Here is an 18879-nt window from a genome sequence, read left to right on the forward strand (position 1 = left end):
TAACACTTTCAGGTTTTGGTAGTTTTTGAAGAAACATTTCATTTGTCTGTCCTCTAGTGCCCACCACTCTTACTTGTAAATCTTACTTTTCTAACCATATAAACATGAATCTAATAAAGTTGCCTTTTATGGCAAATTGAATATAACTATATATTTTCCCCCATTATTTAGCTTAATGGATAGTGAATTTTACAAAACTGCAGAAGAAAAGTATATATTGGGGGGTATCTGGTTAGAAATAGAAGACAAAAGACATTTATTACTTTCACTTTGTGTGATCTTGAATACAGCAGCTATGGTAACAATAATTAGCTTAATTTATGAACAAAAACCTCATCATCCTGGATTACAGAACCATTGACATTAAAACTATAATGAAATATTGTTGTATTTCATAGGGGAGCTTCAAGTATAAGCTACCTAATAAACTTGAGTTACCTAATATAGTTCTTATGTTAAAATAAAATGTAGTTTTATACAAGGGAACCTGAAAACAAGTGTTATAGCTGTGACCTAAGTGAAAATGTACTGGCCAAAGATCTTTCCATACAACTAGCAATATCTTGTTAATGTTTGTTAGCTTAATCAATGCAAATATAAACTGATCCTGAAAACATAATAGTTTAGGAATAGGTTACTGGAATATATGTAAAAGAATGCCATAAGAAGAAATAAATGTAATAAGCTCACTAGATTGTATTTCCTAATGCAGGGAAAATAATCATTTACCCATGTCAGGGAAACCTTAGTTTATGAAGTGTGTGTACTTATACATGCCTTTCATACAAATGGATACACTTTACTGACTGTTGAAAGTTCATATCTAGGAATTATTTTGTACACCAATGCAGTGCAACAATTGCTGGTGTGTAATGTGAAATTTGTTTAACAGAACACACACACTGCACAATCATTTAGGATAGAAGGAAAGAAGAAAATAATACTGAAATTAAAGGGGAGACTTTGTGGGTCATGACACTTGGCTAAACATCTCTCCTCTTGAGAAATGTTTCATGGATTTTTTTTTTAATCATGATTACTTTTGTCCAAAAGACTCTGCACTCTCCTAATACCATCTAGGTGCATTGGTTTGGAAATGAGTGAGAGAGGAGAGCTACCTGCTGAATAACCAGTGCTTTTTCTTGCAGCACATAGCACCTAGATTTACCCTGGAGGTCTCCTGTCCAAGTACTGAGCAAACCTGATCCTGTTTATTTTTATGGATTCTACTAGTTCACAATCTGACCTAGTACAGGTGCCAGATTTCTATATTGCTATACATACAATTGTGGATTCATGTTTGATTTATTTTATTGTTATAGGGTGGCATGTCCCTTGGGGCTATGCAAGCAACTGGAATGCCTTTTATGGGACAGGCTTCTTTCTTAGGAATGCGCCCAGCAGCGCCACAATACACCCCCGACATGCAAAAACAATTTGCAGAAGAACAGCAGTAAGTAATGCTTTAATGCTGCTGGCAAAATCTTATTGGATGGGGGGGCCATCTCCAGTTTATTTTGTGTATTAAAAACTATCATCTTATTCTAGAGGGGTTCCTATTGAATGTAGGATTCTAAAATGTTAAGTTAGTTGCAGACCGTTCCCTTTTATTTGAAGGCTGTGTATGTGGTTCATGGTGGCATATGCTATTTTCTACCAGTTTTATGAAACTGCGGTGAAGTGTGTGTCAAAGCATCTATGTGGAAAAAGGGACGGAATGTGAAACCCAAGTTACCAATGTTCAGAAGGTTGTCATGGAAGTTGTCATCATATAATGCTTAATTTTTGTTTGATATTGTTTCACTTTAGAAAACGATTTGAACACCAGCAAAAATTCTTAGAAGAAGAAAGAAAACGACGCCAATTTGAAGAGCAGAAACAAAAGCTGAGACTCCTAAGCAGTGTGAAACCGAAGGTATATCATAAACAGCATTTATTTATTTTCAGATTTAAAAAAGAAACAAACCCGTGGCTTTTATGTATTAAGGAAGAAATAGATTCTTCTTTCATGCACCTTCCCACCCGAAGGGCTGATCTGAAGCCTCTTGAGGTCAGTGGGAGTCTAACTATCAATGAGCTTTGTATCAGGCCTCTTGTAAACATCTGGTATACTTAACCTTTTGTATACAGCACCTCTCTTGGTGCTATGTAAATAAAACAAGACAAATCTGGTGTTGCAAAATGAATCCTAAGCCTTTTATTTGTCATCTTGATAACTTCACCCTTCTGCATCTCCATGCTCCTGTAAGGATAGACTTTCTTCTCTACTACTGTAACATTTTAGACAGATAGAAAGGGTGCTTTTTAGATTACTTCCTCTTTTCCTGCCACTGTGATCTGAGTTGGTGAATGTTGTAAGACTTTGACCCAGGTCTGTCGACGGAGAATCCCTTTTTCCTCACAATGGTGGGCTCAACAAATAATCCATCCGCTTTTGAAAAAGAAAACAACCTAGTTTGGGAACAAAATTATGTTTCTACACTACATAAAAATGTCAAGATGTTCATTAGTTAGACTGCCGGCTCTCAAGTTGTGGCACAGTTTTAGTGAGTATTGTTGTATTGATATCAAGGGCCAAATGAGTTAACAGTGTTTATAAACTTCTTTGGGGTTCAGCATTAAGACAATGATGCTTTGATTTGTGGTGGGTTTTTTTTCTACAGAGGCCTTGGTTTTACTCGTTTTTTTGGCAAACACCCAAAAACATTCATTCTGAAGTTGAGAGTTTATTGATCAAACACAAGAAAGAACAAAAAATTAAAACAAGCATTTATATTGAAACTGAAATTGTTTGATTACGCAAAACAAACGTAATTAAAACCTGCTAACGTCTCTTTCATTTTGGAGGCAAAATATCAGTCACTTGTTTAAGCAGCAACCTTTCTTTGATGAGAAGGAAAGGGTTAATTTTACTCCTGATGTGTGAAAGGTTTTCATTTATTTTTAACAGACAGATACAAGGTTGAGGAGAAAGAGGATAAAAAAAGATTGGGAAATGTGGTTCTTGTTGCTGTTTTTGGTACACTGGATGGGTGGTCAGTTACAAATGGATGCTCTGGCTGACAGGTCGACCACAGCACCTATTGCTTGGGCCCAATTTATAGTCAGATCAGGGATGTTATCTGGGTCTTTTCTCTGTAGGGCAGGATTGTGATCATCTCAACTCTCTGTGCTGATACAGTGTGGTTGATTTCAGGATTTGATGAAAAGCCAAGAGAGTCAGAGAGAGAATAGGAGGTAGAAAGGGGGTGCAAAACGTAACACAAAAGGAAGTCAGGCAGAACAGGATCTTGCATGCCTCTGCGGTGCTGACAGTTAGATATCCCTGTGATGGGCTGAGGACTGGCTGCCATGATGATATGATTCTCAGGACTCACAAGTGAAAAGAAAGTTCTTGAAGAAGAGCAAGGTCTAATGGCTTCCCTCTCAGGAAGAAAGTCTTTCCATCTGATCTGCTCCATCTCAGGGTTATGGAAGATGAGATGAGTCAGGATGAGCTGTGATGCATTGGGGCAGGAGATGAGGTTTTTTCCCCAAAAATCTTTTTTTTTTTTTTTTTTTTAAGAACCCCCAAAAGGGAAAAGGGGTGTGGCATAGTTCATTCCTTCATTATTTTGTGCTCCAGTTAAGTCTGGTATCCACCACACCAATTTTGGTTAATTAATTTTTGGCTCCACGTCTTCTTTTTTTTTTTACCAAGAATGATTTCAACAGTCCTTTAACCAATATCAGCAGGCTCTCTTTGTTTGGACTAATCTAGTTTATTTCCCTGGGTCTCTGACATTTGTTCATAACACTCATTATTGAAAACAGCTTGACCTGTGGTTAATTTCCAAGCAGGCAAAAAGTTATAGGTTATTGTGACATGAACTTTTACATACTTCTTACAGTTGAGTTTACAATTGGGGTCAATTTTTAGTACAAGAATTCTTGTTAAACAGTATGTTTCCACAGCTTGTACACACTATTTTAATTCCCATCTTAAGACATGTAAATGCCAATGGGTGAAAAACCTTTGCTGCTGCAGTTTTTGTGTAGCCTGTTGAATACATTATGTTGTTAGTAAAGGAGTTTCTGTTTACACTTTACCAAAGCCATCACTGGAAAATAGATCTTAATTTATATATATATATATATATTTAAACAAACATTGCTACTTTTACAGACAAAACAGATGTGAATGTTGAAAAAAGATTGAGGAGTTGTACTGTGGCGCTTTTAAAGCAGCTGTTTTATCATGTTTCAGACAGGTGAGAAGAGCCGAGATGATGCTTTGGAAGCTATTAAAGGAAATTTAGATGGGTTTTCCAGAGATGCTAAAATGCACCCCACTCCAGCATCTCATCCAAAAAAGCCAGGTATTTTATCTTTAGTCGAAAATAAGACTGTGGTATTACACTGCTTCATGTCTGTAAGAACCTTTATTTCATTGAGTTGTTTCGTATTCAGGCAGTTTGTGCTGAACTGGATATTGCATATGATTCAGTAAACTGTGAAGCTTTCATACTAGCTGCAGTATGCTTTATAAAATATATGGGTTAAAAGCTGTGATCTAATATTTTGGCAAAGAACTTTAAATACCAATCTGACAACTTTAGTTTGAATGTTAACACTGAGTTGCAGCATTTACCATTTCCCTCATACATTGTACTTCTAAATGTTATAACTGAGTTTCTTTTTCTAGTCAAATACTAATTAGTGTTTGTAGAATGCTTTGAAGCTGAAAAGCACTAAAAACATGCTAAGTAGTATCAAAACATTGTAACATTATTTCACGATACTATAATAGCTTGCTCAGATTCCATTATCTGGACATGGGGAAAATTAAAACTTTTAAAAATCCCTCTTCGGAGGAGTTCTACATTAGCAGTACTTGATGTTATAAAAGATTCCCTCTAAAGAGAAAAAATGTCAGTTGTGGGGAACCAACTCCTTTGTCCTGTCTGAAATGAAGCCTCATTTAGCTAAGCTTGTCCACAGATAACTTTTCCATCACTGTGTCTCTTCTCTCTGATTGCTATTTGTTGGTGGTCTTGAACTTGCTCACAAGTTCATGCAATAACTTTTCTCTATCTAGTAAGTTTGCCAATTCCCTAGCAGTGTTTTTCTGAACTGTATTACTAAAATAGGTCACTACTGCAAGGAACCTGAACAGAAAACAACCCAAATTAGTGAAGAGTCTCTTTCTACTTTGGCATTTTGTGACTTTTTGGCAAGTGTTCAAGTAACAGATTCCATTTTGACACCTGTCCTAAAAATTCTGGATGTTTTTCTGTGATCGCTTATGGTAGAGAGAGATCTGAACAGTGACATCTAAAGTTATTTGGGCTCCTCATCGCTGATAAATAAACCACTGATGAGTGGAAATACCTTGAACAATGGTGTTTTGTAATGGGTTTGTTTGGTACATAGACCACACTAAATCTGTCAGATCTATTCTAGTTGGACCTAATTTCAAACTACAGGATGGATACGTAGAACATTCCAGTTGCATAGTTTACATGGAGATATGGTGGAATTACCCGCTGCTACGTTTTCTGTATCTACCAAACTTGTGGGTTGCTGGTGGCTCATAATGTTTGCGGCATGGTGTTTTAAAATCAATTACCAAAACTGGAAATCATTGTAGGAAATAGATGGCAAATAAACAGTCATTATATTAAATGAAAAATCAAGATCTCATCCACAATAGCTTTAATTTGATGCGTAAAACTCCATTTAAAGGAATAAATGGTGTTATTGAATATGAAGTCCTTGAGATAAATGCGTCACAATAATCCAGACTTGGAAAAAATAACTTCCTTGGAAAAGCAGGCAATTGAGATGAGTTAGTACAATAACTTGATACAGAGATAAAAATATAGGATTTGAAATAGTGACATGACGTATGTTGACATTTAGCAACACAGTACAGGATTAAACCAACTCTGTGAATCCAGAATAATGTTGCTGAGAAAAAGACAGCATTTTCATGCTATTTTATTCCTATAAAGGGACTATTGTTCACACTTCTTGTTTGTGTGGAATTTTTCACGCATTCAAACCAGTGGTCACAAACTTTTGATATTATTTCTCAAGGTGTTGCATAAAGGAACTGTCACTTGAGTGGATAGTTCTGTGAAATTATGGGGTGTTGTGCCACTGTGTTGAATACTTTGTCTGGAAGTTGTACTTGCTGTCTCTTGTGCTTTTCGTGCTTCAGTTTTCCTCTGAAAATTCCCTTGGAGAGCAGTGTTGTTATGGTTAATGCACTTTCCAGTGTGACCCCTATAGAAGTTTTCTCCAGCAACAGAAACCTGTAATAAAGTATATTTTTGAAACCTCTCAAGAGAACTCTTGTGGGACAGCAAAAATGTGTTGCTTAGTTTTTAATTAAAGGATGGCTTTTAGTTAAAGATCGTGTAGAAATGAAATAGAAACTGTAGCAATACATTAGTGGTCATTTAAGCTGGATTTGCCAATTTTAGGTGCCCCTTAGTTCATATTAAGAATGTATACAATATATGGAATAAAGATGACTTCCCCTACCTAAAAAGTAGATTAATTTAAGAGGTTTGTTTGTGTTGATGGAAATACCTCTAAGTGGTACAATGAAACAGAACTATTGGAGGATAAAGTGGTTAGCTCAAATGCATGTAAATAAAGTCAGCAATGGTCATGCTGTGCTGTTTTGCATTGAGGGAGCGTTGCCTAGGAAAGCACTTTTTTTGCTCCCACTGTATCTCTTGGGTCTAGCCAAATTGTGCTATGGAACTGCCATTTTGTTCTACAGTAGATCTGTTTAGAATGACATAACCTGAGTAGTATGGCCAAGGTTTTCAAACGTGACCAGTGAATTTGGGTGCCGACATGTGTAGGTTCTCAACTTGAGACACATTAAAGGGGCCTGATTTTCAGAGGATGGGGACCTTTTAAGGTGTCAAGTTGGGCATCCAAGATCACTAATCACATTAGAAAGTCTTGTCCTGTAAGAATAACCTGGTTATTTCAAGTCTGTTTAATGTACTTTCTGTTTACATAGCACCTTTCATCTGAGTAACTCAAAGTGCTTTACCAAAGTCAGTATTATCCCCATTTTATTGATGGGGATGTTGAGAGACAGGTTTAAGTGATTTGTTTAAAGCGTAACAACAAATTACTGGCAGAGGTGAGAATAGAACTCAAATATCCTGAGTCTCAGTCCACTGCTCTAAACACAAAAGAGCACTGGTTCCATTCATTTTTAATTTGCTTAATACAAGAGGTGGAGGAATCCTTAATACAAACCGTAGAAGTATCAAGTTTCACCCAATTGGACAAGTTATAAAAACCTGGAGGAGTTAATAGTGGGGGGTGGGGAGAAAAGCAGCTGAATTTTACCTTGCATTTGTGTTGCCGATTGAACTTGAATGATAGAATGGTAAATATTCTCATTATTTTGGTCAAATAGTTCTGTATATACTACTGACTTTTCCCAACCACTGTTTCTTACATTTAATAATGGCTATTTTTAGAAATTTCCCCCCACCTTTCCACCTGATCAAGTTTCTTTACCTCATTGCCTTCCATTGCGTGTGTTCATTCCATTTTACAGATCACCTTACGCCATCCCATTCTACTGTATCTGTCTTCCAACCCTCTGCCTTTCTTGATGATGAAGAATTTAGTGACTTTATACAAGGGCCTGTTGAAACCCCACCATTGGTGCCTCAGTCCTCTTCCCAGGCTTTTCAGTCTTTCCACCCAACCACCCAAGCTGGGCAACTGCTTTCAGAAAAGGCTGTGGTCAAACCTCTGCCCTCAGTCCAGATTCCAGGGTCTTCCATCCTGCATGGTACCATTGGGCACGTTCCTAATTTCTCTACCTCTGCATCTTCGCACAATACCCATAAAACAGGTAACCCTTCATTAGTTCTATAGCTGGAGATAGTATTTACATGGAAACACTACCTGCCTTGCTTTTACGCTCCCTTTTGTAATACAATTTAAGAAAAATTACATATAGGTAAATGATAAATTGAAATAAGTTTGTATTAAATCCTAATAAAATTATTTTCATGGCAGTGGGGGGAAATTGGCACATTTAGCAGATGCTTTAAGATCACTCTTGTACCAAAGCCTTTTTATAATTTTGGTGTGGAAACCTTCTGAATTATGGGAGAAAATAATTGAGATTGAGCCTGCAATTCCTTCCCCCCTGCCCTGAGGCAGGTGGCTATGCTCTAGCACATATAAGTGGAGATTTTGTGGGGGCCCAAGGGAAGTTAAGTAGAATGCACCTGCCTCCTCTTTACAGAGAGCTGAGTCTAAAGCCTCTTGTGTGCCATCTCCTTCATTCATAAGAGACTGACATGGGGGGGCGGGGGAAGGAAATAGAGGTGAGAGATGGGCATAAACGTAGGCCTTGTTATGCTAATGTGGAGCTTGACTTCACACTCTCCTCTTATAGCTGATTCAGTCGATGTAAAGACTCCCATAGATTTCAGTGGCCTTGAATCAGGCCCTTAGCCCTTATTCCTGCTACTAGTCAGGAGTGACTTGATGGCTGTGCAGCAGTAAGTGTATTCCCTGTTCTGCTCATTACAAGCACAAGGGAAAAAAAGTACAATGCCAGCCCGTTGTGTTGGGGAGGCTCACGTTCTAGTAGCAGGTGCTTGAGCTGATGCATTTGTGTCCTGAGCAAAGGCAGATTCCTCTAGAGAATCAGCCATCAGTTGCATTAACTGGTACCATTATGTGTGACTTGACACATCTTTCCTTTGAGAGAGTGCGATTACGATTTGGGGGGAGAATACATACAAAGGTGAATAATCAAATACATAATTCCTCCTGCTGTTTGTCTAGGCTATTCCTTGGAGGCGTCGCTCTTAACTTATGATTTAAGTGCATCTGGACAGAAACAAACCAAACTTAAAACATCTGAAATTAGGCATAAAGCCTCAGCCACAAGTCAAGTTCATCCCAGTGTAACCGTGAATAACGGGGATGCTGTAGGTGGACTTGTAAGTGGTACCACCGCTGCAGAGGCGCACAAGGCTTCAGAACAAAACATAGCAGTTGAAGAGCATGGTGAGCAAATGAAACATTTGACCAAGTGTAAATCTGATGGAATGCTGCTTGAATGCTAACACCTTACAGACTAATTCTATGGCAAATGCTGCATAATTTTGCTCTGAATACCTGCTTCAATAACATGGCAACGCCTCTTGCTCCTGACTGCAAATAACATGCCCATGAATTTGCTCTGAATCCTTTCCAGCGTGCATATACTGTTATAATGAATAAACATTTTAACAAGTTTCTCTAAACAGATTCTCTGCTGTTTTAAAATATTCTGTCGTCTTATTTCAGCAAAACCTATTAGTTTGTGTGTGCTTTCTTATTATTTTTATTAATTTGGGTGGGTTGTGGAGGGGCATGGACCCTCAAAACACTCACATGAGAAACTTAATACTGAAGAGTGGGTCTCCACCCAACTCCTAGAGAGGGAAATGTTCTAGGTAAGCTAAATTGTTTGGCTGGGCAAGTTCATACCATAACCATTAGCCATTGTTTTTTTTTTTTTTTTTTTTTAAAGCCTGCTTTGTAGAAGTCAAAATTTCACAAGCTAGACCCGATACAAATGCGATTCTACCTCAAAACTTTGACAGTATTAACTAAGCAGATTCTTGTATTTTTAGTATTGCTGACTATAAAACAAACTGCAGAGAACTTGAACCGTTGAGCCAAAACAGGTTGAAGTTGGTTGGTTGGTTGGTATGTTTTGATACTGCTCTGAGGTTGTGCTTGGTCCAGGGTGCTCAAGTTATGGTGAGACATGAACGTAGCTTTGCGAGGCCTCTGTTCTTGAAACTCAGGTCAATTTTAAAAATATAGAGATAACGGAATTTAAAAATTCAAGGGATTGTGGTGTCTTGCCAGTACCTTAGTTCAATTAATTTTTCTACATGACACTTGTATTGCTGTTTGAAGATACTGCTCTTAACAGTTGGGGCCTCACCAATGTGCAGCCGCCCGCGCGCGCCCCCCCCCCTCCCCCACAGACACATACGCCCCAATTATTGGTCACAAGACGAAATTAAATTACTGAGTATTTTCAGTGAGTGCTTTTTAGTAGCTCAAGTTATCCATTTACTTTGTAATTTGAAATAAAGTTCATTTGTAATGCACACCGTGAAATAAGAGCTGCTCATTTGTTTACAAGACAATAAATGCAAAATAATGATATTGTGTCTTTTGTACAAACTCGATGCACTCTAGTTAGTCGCAAAGATTAAAATGGTCGGGGAAAAGAAGTTGAGGTAAAGGAAAAAAGATGTTTCTGGGTGATTTGAGAATCAATGGAAAGTTGATGAGGCAGAAAAGCAGTGCAGCAAACAAAAGCTGCAGAAGAAGAGTATGGCATCAACAGCAGGGAGATGATGTGAAAGTAGAGGAGTTACTACTAGAGTTAGGAATGTCATAGGTAAGAATAGAACCATGACAGGAAGGAGCCAGAGAGGCCTGCTTTGATATGGACTCTTTAAGAGGATGGAATGGTTCACCATGACTTGAATCTAGTGAGGTGGGAGAAGGAAGCTCTGTTTCAGAAAAGCAGAAGCTAACTACACATAGAAGAACACTTCTGTTCTGTGGCCCAAGTAGAAACCCCCATGGTTAAAGGATATTGTTAAAGGATTTGAAGGATGAGTGCAACCTTTCCAAGTACTTTGAGAAAGGGAAGGTTAGAGATAATATGATGATACTGGGGACAAGGAAGTCATCCCAAGAAGTTAGTGGACCGTGCAGGCTTCAAAGAGCTGGAAGTTACCAAGAGGTAAAGAAATCTATTGTAAATGCAGTAAAGTAGGAAACAAGGGTTGAGGAGATGGGAGCAAATGATAGGAGAGGTGAGATTTTTTTATGGGCAAAATAATATCAAATTTCTGGTGGAAGCGAAAATGGAAGGAAGGAAAAGGAGACGAGGAGAAAAAGGAGGAAATGCCTGAGGAAGAGCAGTTAAGGGTGAAGAAAAAGTTACAAGTTAGGGCAATCTTAGACTGAAAGAAGAAAGCAAATGCCTCTTACTTGGCTGAATAAGAGAATTGCTGATATGGAAGAGGGGAGTGACTGTTCTTAGCAGCTTTGGAATTAGGGATGAGTAGAAATTAAACTTTGTGGTTTACAGGGAATCCCTGTAGAGTGTGAGGAGATCAAGAACAAGCATAGGACATTCATCACTACTTTTCTCAATGCATCAGCTGGCATGCACAGGGGTCCACAGCTGGTCTGTAAACCAAGTAGAATTAGAGGTGTGAAATAGCTGAGGACAGGGAAATGTTGCATTTAACTATATGGGAAAAGGTCAGCAAAGAAGAGGGCAAGCAAACCAGGTTGGAGAGATTAGCAGGATTCGGGTTCTTCAGAGTGGAAAGAAGCTCACTTTCTCAGCAGTCAGGTGATGGGAGTAAGTGTTCCGTTGTAACCAGGGAATGGTCAATGTAGGGAAGGTGATAAGAAAAACAAGAAATAAAAAAGTAGGTTTTATTGATCATGATGAAGGAAAGAATGGGTGGCAGGTTAGAAAAGGGATCAAAGGGCTTGTCAGAATGTTGATTAAGTCCCAAGTGAAGATAGAATCTGCTAAAGGGTGAATCAGAGCAGGGACTGAGAAGGGTCAAACTTGCTGAAATCCAGGGGGGAAATAAACATTATGTTCGAGACTGGGGAGTGAAATATTCAAGTTACAGGGGCCTGGAGAGGGCAGAGTTTTGCAGTGGCAGCAACAGCCATGCCCCTCCTGGAGCTGAATGACTAGGTGTAATAAGGGGGTGAGGGGAATTTCTTCTGCAGGTCGAATGGGGCAAGCCAGGTAGACAAAGCAGGTTAGTGGCTTTTACCATGAGGAATTTACCCATGAAACACACAGAATGCTTCCTAAACTTGTTTCAATGTGTGATTAAATTAAATTATTCCCCAAATAGCCTTAATGTTCTGCCCATCAACCTTACGCAATAGACATGGCAGAACCACTGCAATTTATGAAATGTTTGGAATCGATGTGACTTGTGTTCCTGATCAAAGAGAGAAGTTGGAAAAATGAGTGGCTTTTTATTTCATCATGTGCATTTAACTATATTTTTGTTGCGGTTTCAGATAATTTTGTAGCTGTTTATGTTTGTGGTTTTCATGTAGCCAGATGATTCCATGGCTGAAATGGGATGGTTGAAATACCAAAAACTGTGTCAGATGTTTTCCTGTTTTGAATCTCTGTGCTCCTAATATGATTCTCTTCTCCTTTTTAAATATTTTGTATATCTTTAGGTGTTGGAGTATTTCCTTCCCAAGATTCAATCCAGCAAATGATGCCACCTTGGATTTACAATGAAAACTTGGTTCCAGGTAAAGAGTTCTGCCTAAATACAGTTTAAGGAAAAAAGTATAAAGATCCTTACGCTTCAGTGTGGCTTAATGTCTTACCCAAGTCCGTATTTTTTTCATTTACAATAGAACTTTCCAAATCCCTAAACTTTGTCAGGCTTGATACAGAAGCTTTCCAGTACTACAGCTTTTGTTCCAAATTCACATTGGCTTGGGTCATAGGTTCTGTGGCTCTGACAGTGAGGAATACAAATTCATGTATTATTATTTAAAATCAGGGTGGATAAAAATAAACGATTTAAAAAAAAAATCCAATTTTGTATTTAAATTGGATTTTTTGATCAATAAAATCAATAAAATATTAAATTTCTCTCTCATTTAAAAAATAGTTACAATTAAAGTTCATCACACACATGCTAAACCTACACTTACAGTCTCATCAAAATGAATTAATTACTCTACTCTATCCAGCCTAACTACCAGCTCTTGCTTCTTGAAAGTTCTGGGCTGTCAGTTTCTGTTTCTCAGCAGACTAAAGTCAAGTGTGCAAAGAAAGACACAGTGTTAATGACTAGGTTCATCTGTTCCCAGTATAGCTGTGGAGAGTCATAGACCTAGAATGTTGAACGGGACCTCAAGAGGTCATCCGGCCAATCCCCCGGTGCTGAGGCAGGATTAAGTACAATTACACCATCCCTGACAGGTATTTCTCTAACCTGTTCTTAAAGACCTCCCAGGATGGGGATTCTGCAACCTTTTTAGCTAATCTGTTTCATAGTTTCAAAGATGAATAGGGAAGTGTTTCATAGGGCAGTCTGAAATCGTTGTACAAATTGGCAAGCATTCCAAAACATGTTTTGGATTTCTTACACGTCTTTGATAGCTCTGTCTGCATTCAGAGAAGGCAGGAGCTTCTTTAAACATAGTAAATGTTTAATCTAGAGGTTGTAATGATGGCAAATTATCCTAATAGCAATTGCCATTGTTGGCATTGCATTTTTTGTGAGCTGTCTCCTTTCAGTATCTCTTGTAATTAAGCAAACTCATTTTTTAAGGTTATTTGCCTTATGAATGCATAGTAAACAGTAAATGAAGTGCTGTACTAAATATTGATTAGATTGCACTGAATTTTAACTACATAATGCTGCTCTGGCTATCTTCTCACAAGGATTATCCAGAGGCCTCATTACAGAAATATGTAGTGAAATTTGTAAAGAGAACTAATTGTTTTGTATGGATTGCATCGGTTTTACTGATCAGTCGCTATCTAGTTTAATAATGTAAGTTTCTGTCTTAGAATGTAAGCCTTTCATTATATCTAGGTATACCTATATCTAGGTAAAGAATCTGCAGTGGCATAGGAAATTTTCTTTAGCGTTGGAGGAATAGGCAGAAATCTTGCTGAATGTAACACCCAGAATGTGGTGTGAAATAGCACAGCTAGCTGGCAGAGTTGATCTTGTTGAGTGTCTCCTACATTTCTGAAAAATCACTACTGTAAGCAACTTGTTTTATTGCTCTGTATATTGAAATTGAAGGGAATAGAATGTTTTGGCGAGATGGTTTTTTATGTAGTTTGTTAGAAAATAAATCAGTTCAGACATTGATACTACTGATTAACTCGATGTAGGTGCAGCTTGTTTAATACAGCATGTTACATTCTTCTCTTTGCAAGAGACTGGAGGATGCTTTTGACAGTTAATTGGTAGAGTTTGTACTGCAGCATGCAAAATCTTTATTCATTTTCCTTGGTAACTCACAAATCTCTCTCCCTATCTCTTTGGGCTTTGCTTGGGGAGCCAAGTTCTCCTTTACCTGCTTGTTTGCACTTGAATGTACAGACAGAATGAGAAGCTACATATAGATTAAACTTAGTTTGCACATGATACAAGAACACTGATGCCTAATCAATTTGGTAACGCTCCATGTCAACAATATTACAACTCTTAACATAGTTTTATAGTCAAAATAAAAAAATGATCTTAAAATCACTTGAAAATATTTATTTTTCATCCTCTAACACTGTGTTTCCCTCAACAGATTTGTATAAGAAAATTTTAGAAACCACTGTGACTCCTACTGGAATAGATACTGCTAAACTCTATCCCATTCTGATGTCGTCTGGACTTCCCAGGGAGACCCTTGGACAAATATGGGCTTTAGCCAATCGTATGACACCTGGGAAACTTACAAAAGAAGAGCTTTATACTGTCCTGGCTATGATAGCAGTAACTCAGGTACAAGTGACTGAGAGAGACTTTGGTGGGGAATGGAAGAGGCTCTAACCTCTTGATAAACTGTCACTGACTTTTGTAACTTCCCTGCAATATGTTGTGCATGAACACACATTTTTATACTGTGTTATACCACACCTTAAATACACTGAATGAATCCTGGCAAAACTCCCATTCATTTCAGTGGAACCAGGATTTCACCGTCTGCATTTATAGCTGTTGTTCCTTCTTCAGGACTCATTTAAGTTTGTATTTGGCTTTGTATTTTCTTTGATGCTGTATAAATACCTATTTAGGAAGTGATATGGGCCCCACCACTAGATTATCTGAGCACCTGGACAGTGGGTGAATTTGTTAAACTTTTTGCCTGTATAGTCTAGGTTTTAATTTTTGTACCAGATTATAGCATAATGTCATGGCTGTTCCCAGTTGTCTGCAGTTGCAAAAACCACCATTCAAGTTTTGCAAACTTCACTATGCTCAGAAGTTGACATAAAAGAAATGCAGGAATAGAATTGATGGGGCAATGAAGCTTGGCGCTGATGTGCATTGTGAGAACTGTGTGGGGAAAACTTGCATAGCACCTACCTAGTGTTCAGTGTAGCTCCAGCCAATGTTAAATTTTGAGCATTCAGATACAAATTTTGTGTTTGTTTTTAATAAGTGAATCAAGTGAGTCTATAGCTCCATATGAGATCTAGCTGTGAAATGTGTGAGTTCCAGCTTACTAGGTATGCGTAGGTTCACTTGATCATGTAACATTCGGTAGCCTTTTTTTGTGTGCAAAAGTTAGAATTGAAGCATGACTGACTCCCTACTCTTTCATAGTTTTAATAAATAAATAAAAAGATAGTTCATAAATAAGAGTACAGATGGAGGAAATAGCCACAGGCATTACATATTTCAAATGACTGTCTCTTTATTTTTCTCCTTGTGCAGAGAGGAGTACCTGCAATGAGTCCTGATGTTTTAAACCAATTTCCAACTGCCCCTGTCCCTACCTTAAGTGGATATCCAATTTCGTTACCCACCACAGTGAGTCAACAGCCTATGATGCCCTCTGGACCACCAGTCTCCATGCCACTTAATATTGGACAGGCAGTCATAGGAATGAACATAACAGCACCAGTGGGTGGAGCTGCAGCACAGGTTTCTAGTGGTTTCATGCCATCTTACCCCACAAATCAGGTTAGTGCTGTTTCTATGACATGATAAATCTGTATTATCCTTAAAAGGGAATTATAGGGCTGTTTCAAAGCTGCATAATGACAACTGGATTTTAAATAAACATTAAAAATGAAACTGAAATCTAGACCACATCCTTTTAAATATGTCAGACCATGCTGTAGCAAGCCTCTTTGATGTTTCAGTTTCTTTCAGGTGGCATTAGAAGAGCTAGACAAATTTCTCCTCTTTTCCGAAGTTATTGCATCCCGAGAGATGCCTCCAGTTAGTTCATTTTTTTACAACATTTGAAATGGAATTACATGTAAACTAAGTAAGACCTCTGTTATATGCCTAGTAAAACAGAATTGAGACCACCATAGGGAGAACTGAAAGCTACATACCAGTGATAGAAAAGATGATCTGGTTAATTCCCCATATTTTCTGGAAGCATAAGTTGATCTTGGTGATCAAATTTGCTATTCAAAATTCAATTTGTCCTGTATCCACAGCATATTCCTTTTGATGTTTTGCAGCATATACTGATTGATTTTGCCTCCATGATGTTCTTTCTCTATTCAAAGATGACTTGGCTAAGATCAAATATAATATATTGTCTGAGATGTTCCATGGAAAGAGGATGAAGTCCATTATTTATCAGATGTCTTCCATATCTACTGAGATCCTAAACATATTTTTTATTTTTGTTTTGTTGGAGGGGCAGCATGGAGAACAGAATCCTTGCAATTGGTTCCCATTTTGAAGATGGCTGAAAAGTTATTGACATCTTAGGTTTTGGTCTGGAACAATCCCAGTTGATTGCCCCCTAATATTATATAATGCATTTGTTCTTGGAGCCTTCCATCTTAATACAGATATTCACACAGAACCCTCCCCAAGTGTAGTGATCACCAAATGTCATTTTAATGATTTTCTTTGCTTGTTGTGCAACTTCACACACCTAGGGAGAATCACAAGAATTATAAAGTCTTTGATGTTTTGTGCTTTATCAGCCCTTTTTTGGTGAATGATGCACTGATGACATGAATGAAAGAGCAAGTACAGATCTCCACACGTGAATGCACTACACACCTAGAGACAGGCAGCTCGGGGGTGCCCCATGATCCTTCCTTTCCATAGTCAAATGAAAATGGAAGTTGTTCCAAAGTTATACAGCTAAAAACAAGAAGATTGCTTCTGATTCAAAGCCAGAAATAATGCTGATATACTACTGTTACATTACATGAACTGTACTGGAGTCATTGGGTGCCATCAAAAGTCAAGTTGGTGCACTCCAATATCAATTTTAATTAAAGGTTTCAATTGCTTAGATTCATATTCGTGTACCAAATTGTTGTCTGTTCTACTGAGGATAGAGTCCCTAAAAGCATGGACTTCTTGTCATCTGATAACACTCTCCTTGGATTGTTTCCGCTACTCTTGATGACCTATATGCTGTTGCAAAACATCCCGTTTTTGTGGCATCTCCTACGTTCAGCCTCTCTTGCAGGACATTGTTGTCAGCTGTGACTAGGTGTCTTGCTACATCTTCCACAGCTTTTCCAAACTTTCTTCTTCTTAAAGTTCTTTGGCCTCCCACTTTCTGGGTGTGCACTGTTCCTATGATGTACATTTGGTCTGATTGATCTTTTCACATTTGTGACTTTTCTCTTTACTGTGTCAGTATTGTCTGATGCAGTCTCCCTTATGCCGTAGCATGCAAGCCACCGTGCTGTTTCTTTATGGGTTATTGCATTCTGACTTTTGTTATTGTTTTGTTAGTGTGAGATCTGGGTCTAACTGAACCTGTTCTGAATAACTGGTGTCTTTTGTACCAACAACTATCTTGTCTCATATTAGTTCTTTTAACATTCCATATTAGCAGTGTTCAGCAAAACCGCAGTGTTGTAATAAAAGTCTCAGCTGTTTACCCTTGTTTCTGGCACTTCCTATTAAGTTTGGCCTTGTCATATATAATATTGTCTGTCTATGAAAGGGGCATCGAAAGCCTCTTTCACTTTGGAATATTCTTTCTCTTCCTCATCAGTGAGGGGTAGGACACGTAGGATATCCGCAACGGCAGCACCCTGTCAAATATCAGGGCATTTATCTGGTATTCTTGTGCTTTCTCTGTTAAGCCAGAAGCCATTCAAAATCGCTCAGTTCTATGGCTCCAGCAAGGCCAGCAGCCTGTGTTGCAAAAATCAAACATCTCTAAAAGAGCCATTTGTGCTATTGTCTCCACTGCTGCAGTGAGATCGGGCTCTACCTCCTTCCTGCTGCTCTCACAGGTCTCCTCCCTGATTTCCATTTTCCCCTCTGTCTCCATTCTGGCAGTCTGGAGGTGTCTTTTATTTCCTTTATTCCTTCTTTAGGGAGAAAGATTCACTCACTTCTGACATCATGTAGTGTGAGGACATATACGCAGAGACATGCTTTAAGCAGCCACTAGCCACTCCCTAACTAGGAAGTTCCTACGTTTATTAAGCTCCCTGCTGCAACACCTCCTTGTCCTCTTTAGTAATTGTGGACCAGAAACTCTATAACCATTCCATAGAGAATGGATTCTGAAGTACAATTATATGCTTATGGAGCATTCAGAGCCCTGATATTTATTTCTGTTGTTAAATTCAGAGGCCTCACATGCTTCTAGACCATCTAATTGAAATGTAAATTTAACAGTATAGTAAGTTATCAAAGGGGTCTACATAGTCATGTGTCTACCTCTTGGTTCTTCAGTGGTCTCTGTGAAATGAATTGCTTCTCTGTCCGTTCTTTAGAGGACAATTGACCACATCATAATAAAATAACCCCTGGCACCATTGCTCCCATTTCAGTGCCTTTGCTGAAGGCACAATGGATATGCAGAGTAAACAATCATCTAGCGTCTAGCTACAGCTGTTCCAAAGCAAGGTTCAGTCATGTTTGTGGGGCACTGTAAGGAAGCTTATACTGCAGATGCTGGTGCTGTGCTTGTTTTATGAAGGAATAAAGGATTTTTGTTATGGTTAAGTTTATCTTGTGCCTTTATTCCAACACTAAATTCACTTTCTATCATAGCATTATAGAAATTGGAGATGACAAAAGATCTGTTATTTCATGTAGTCCATTCCCCTGCTATCTCAGTTGTTTCTTTCAATAA

At 38.3% G+C, this 18879-nt stretch overlaps 1 protein-coding gene across 8 annotated transcripts in view; it reads left to right on the plus strand.

The window, feature by feature from the left end:
- The window catches only part of SYNRG (synergin gamma), a 69455-nt gene that overhangs the window by 8392 nt on the left and 42184 nt on the right, over window positions 1–18879 (plus strand). For 6 of the 8 annotated variants that reach the window (XR_010918002.1, XM_067538093.1, XM_067538091.1 and 3 more), the window contains exons 4-11: window positions 1323–1453; window positions 1810–1915; window positions 4247–4358; window positions 7574–7876; window positions 8824–9048; window positions 12283–12360; window positions 14380–14576; window positions 15513–15761. Coding sequence is in view for 7 of the 8 variants with exons in the window: in XM_067538093.1 (XP_067394194.1) it covers window positions 1323–1453; window positions 1810–1915; window positions 4247–4358; window positions 7574–7876; window positions 8824–9048; window positions 12283–12360; window positions 14380–14576; window positions 15513–15761 (1401 nt within the window). In the remaining variant the exon portion in view is untranslated. The remainder of the gene's footprint in view (window positions 1–1322; window positions 1454–1809; window positions 1916–4246; window positions 4359–7573; window positions 7877–8823; window positions 9049–12282; window positions 12361–14379; window positions 14577–15512; window positions 15762–18879) is intronic. The other 2 variants (XM_067538094.1, XM_067538095.1) reach the window with 1 other exon arrangement.

The sequence above is a fragment of the Emydura macquarii genome, unplaced genomic scaffold (genome assembly GCF_026122565.2).
Source record: "Emydura macquarii macquarii isolate MOO-44397 ecotype Brisbane River unplaced genomic scaffold, CSIRO-AGI_Emac_v2 contig_450, whole genome shotgun sequence".
Taxonomy (NCBI): Eukaryota; Metazoa; Chordata; order Testudines; family Chelidae; genus Emydura; species Emydura macquarii.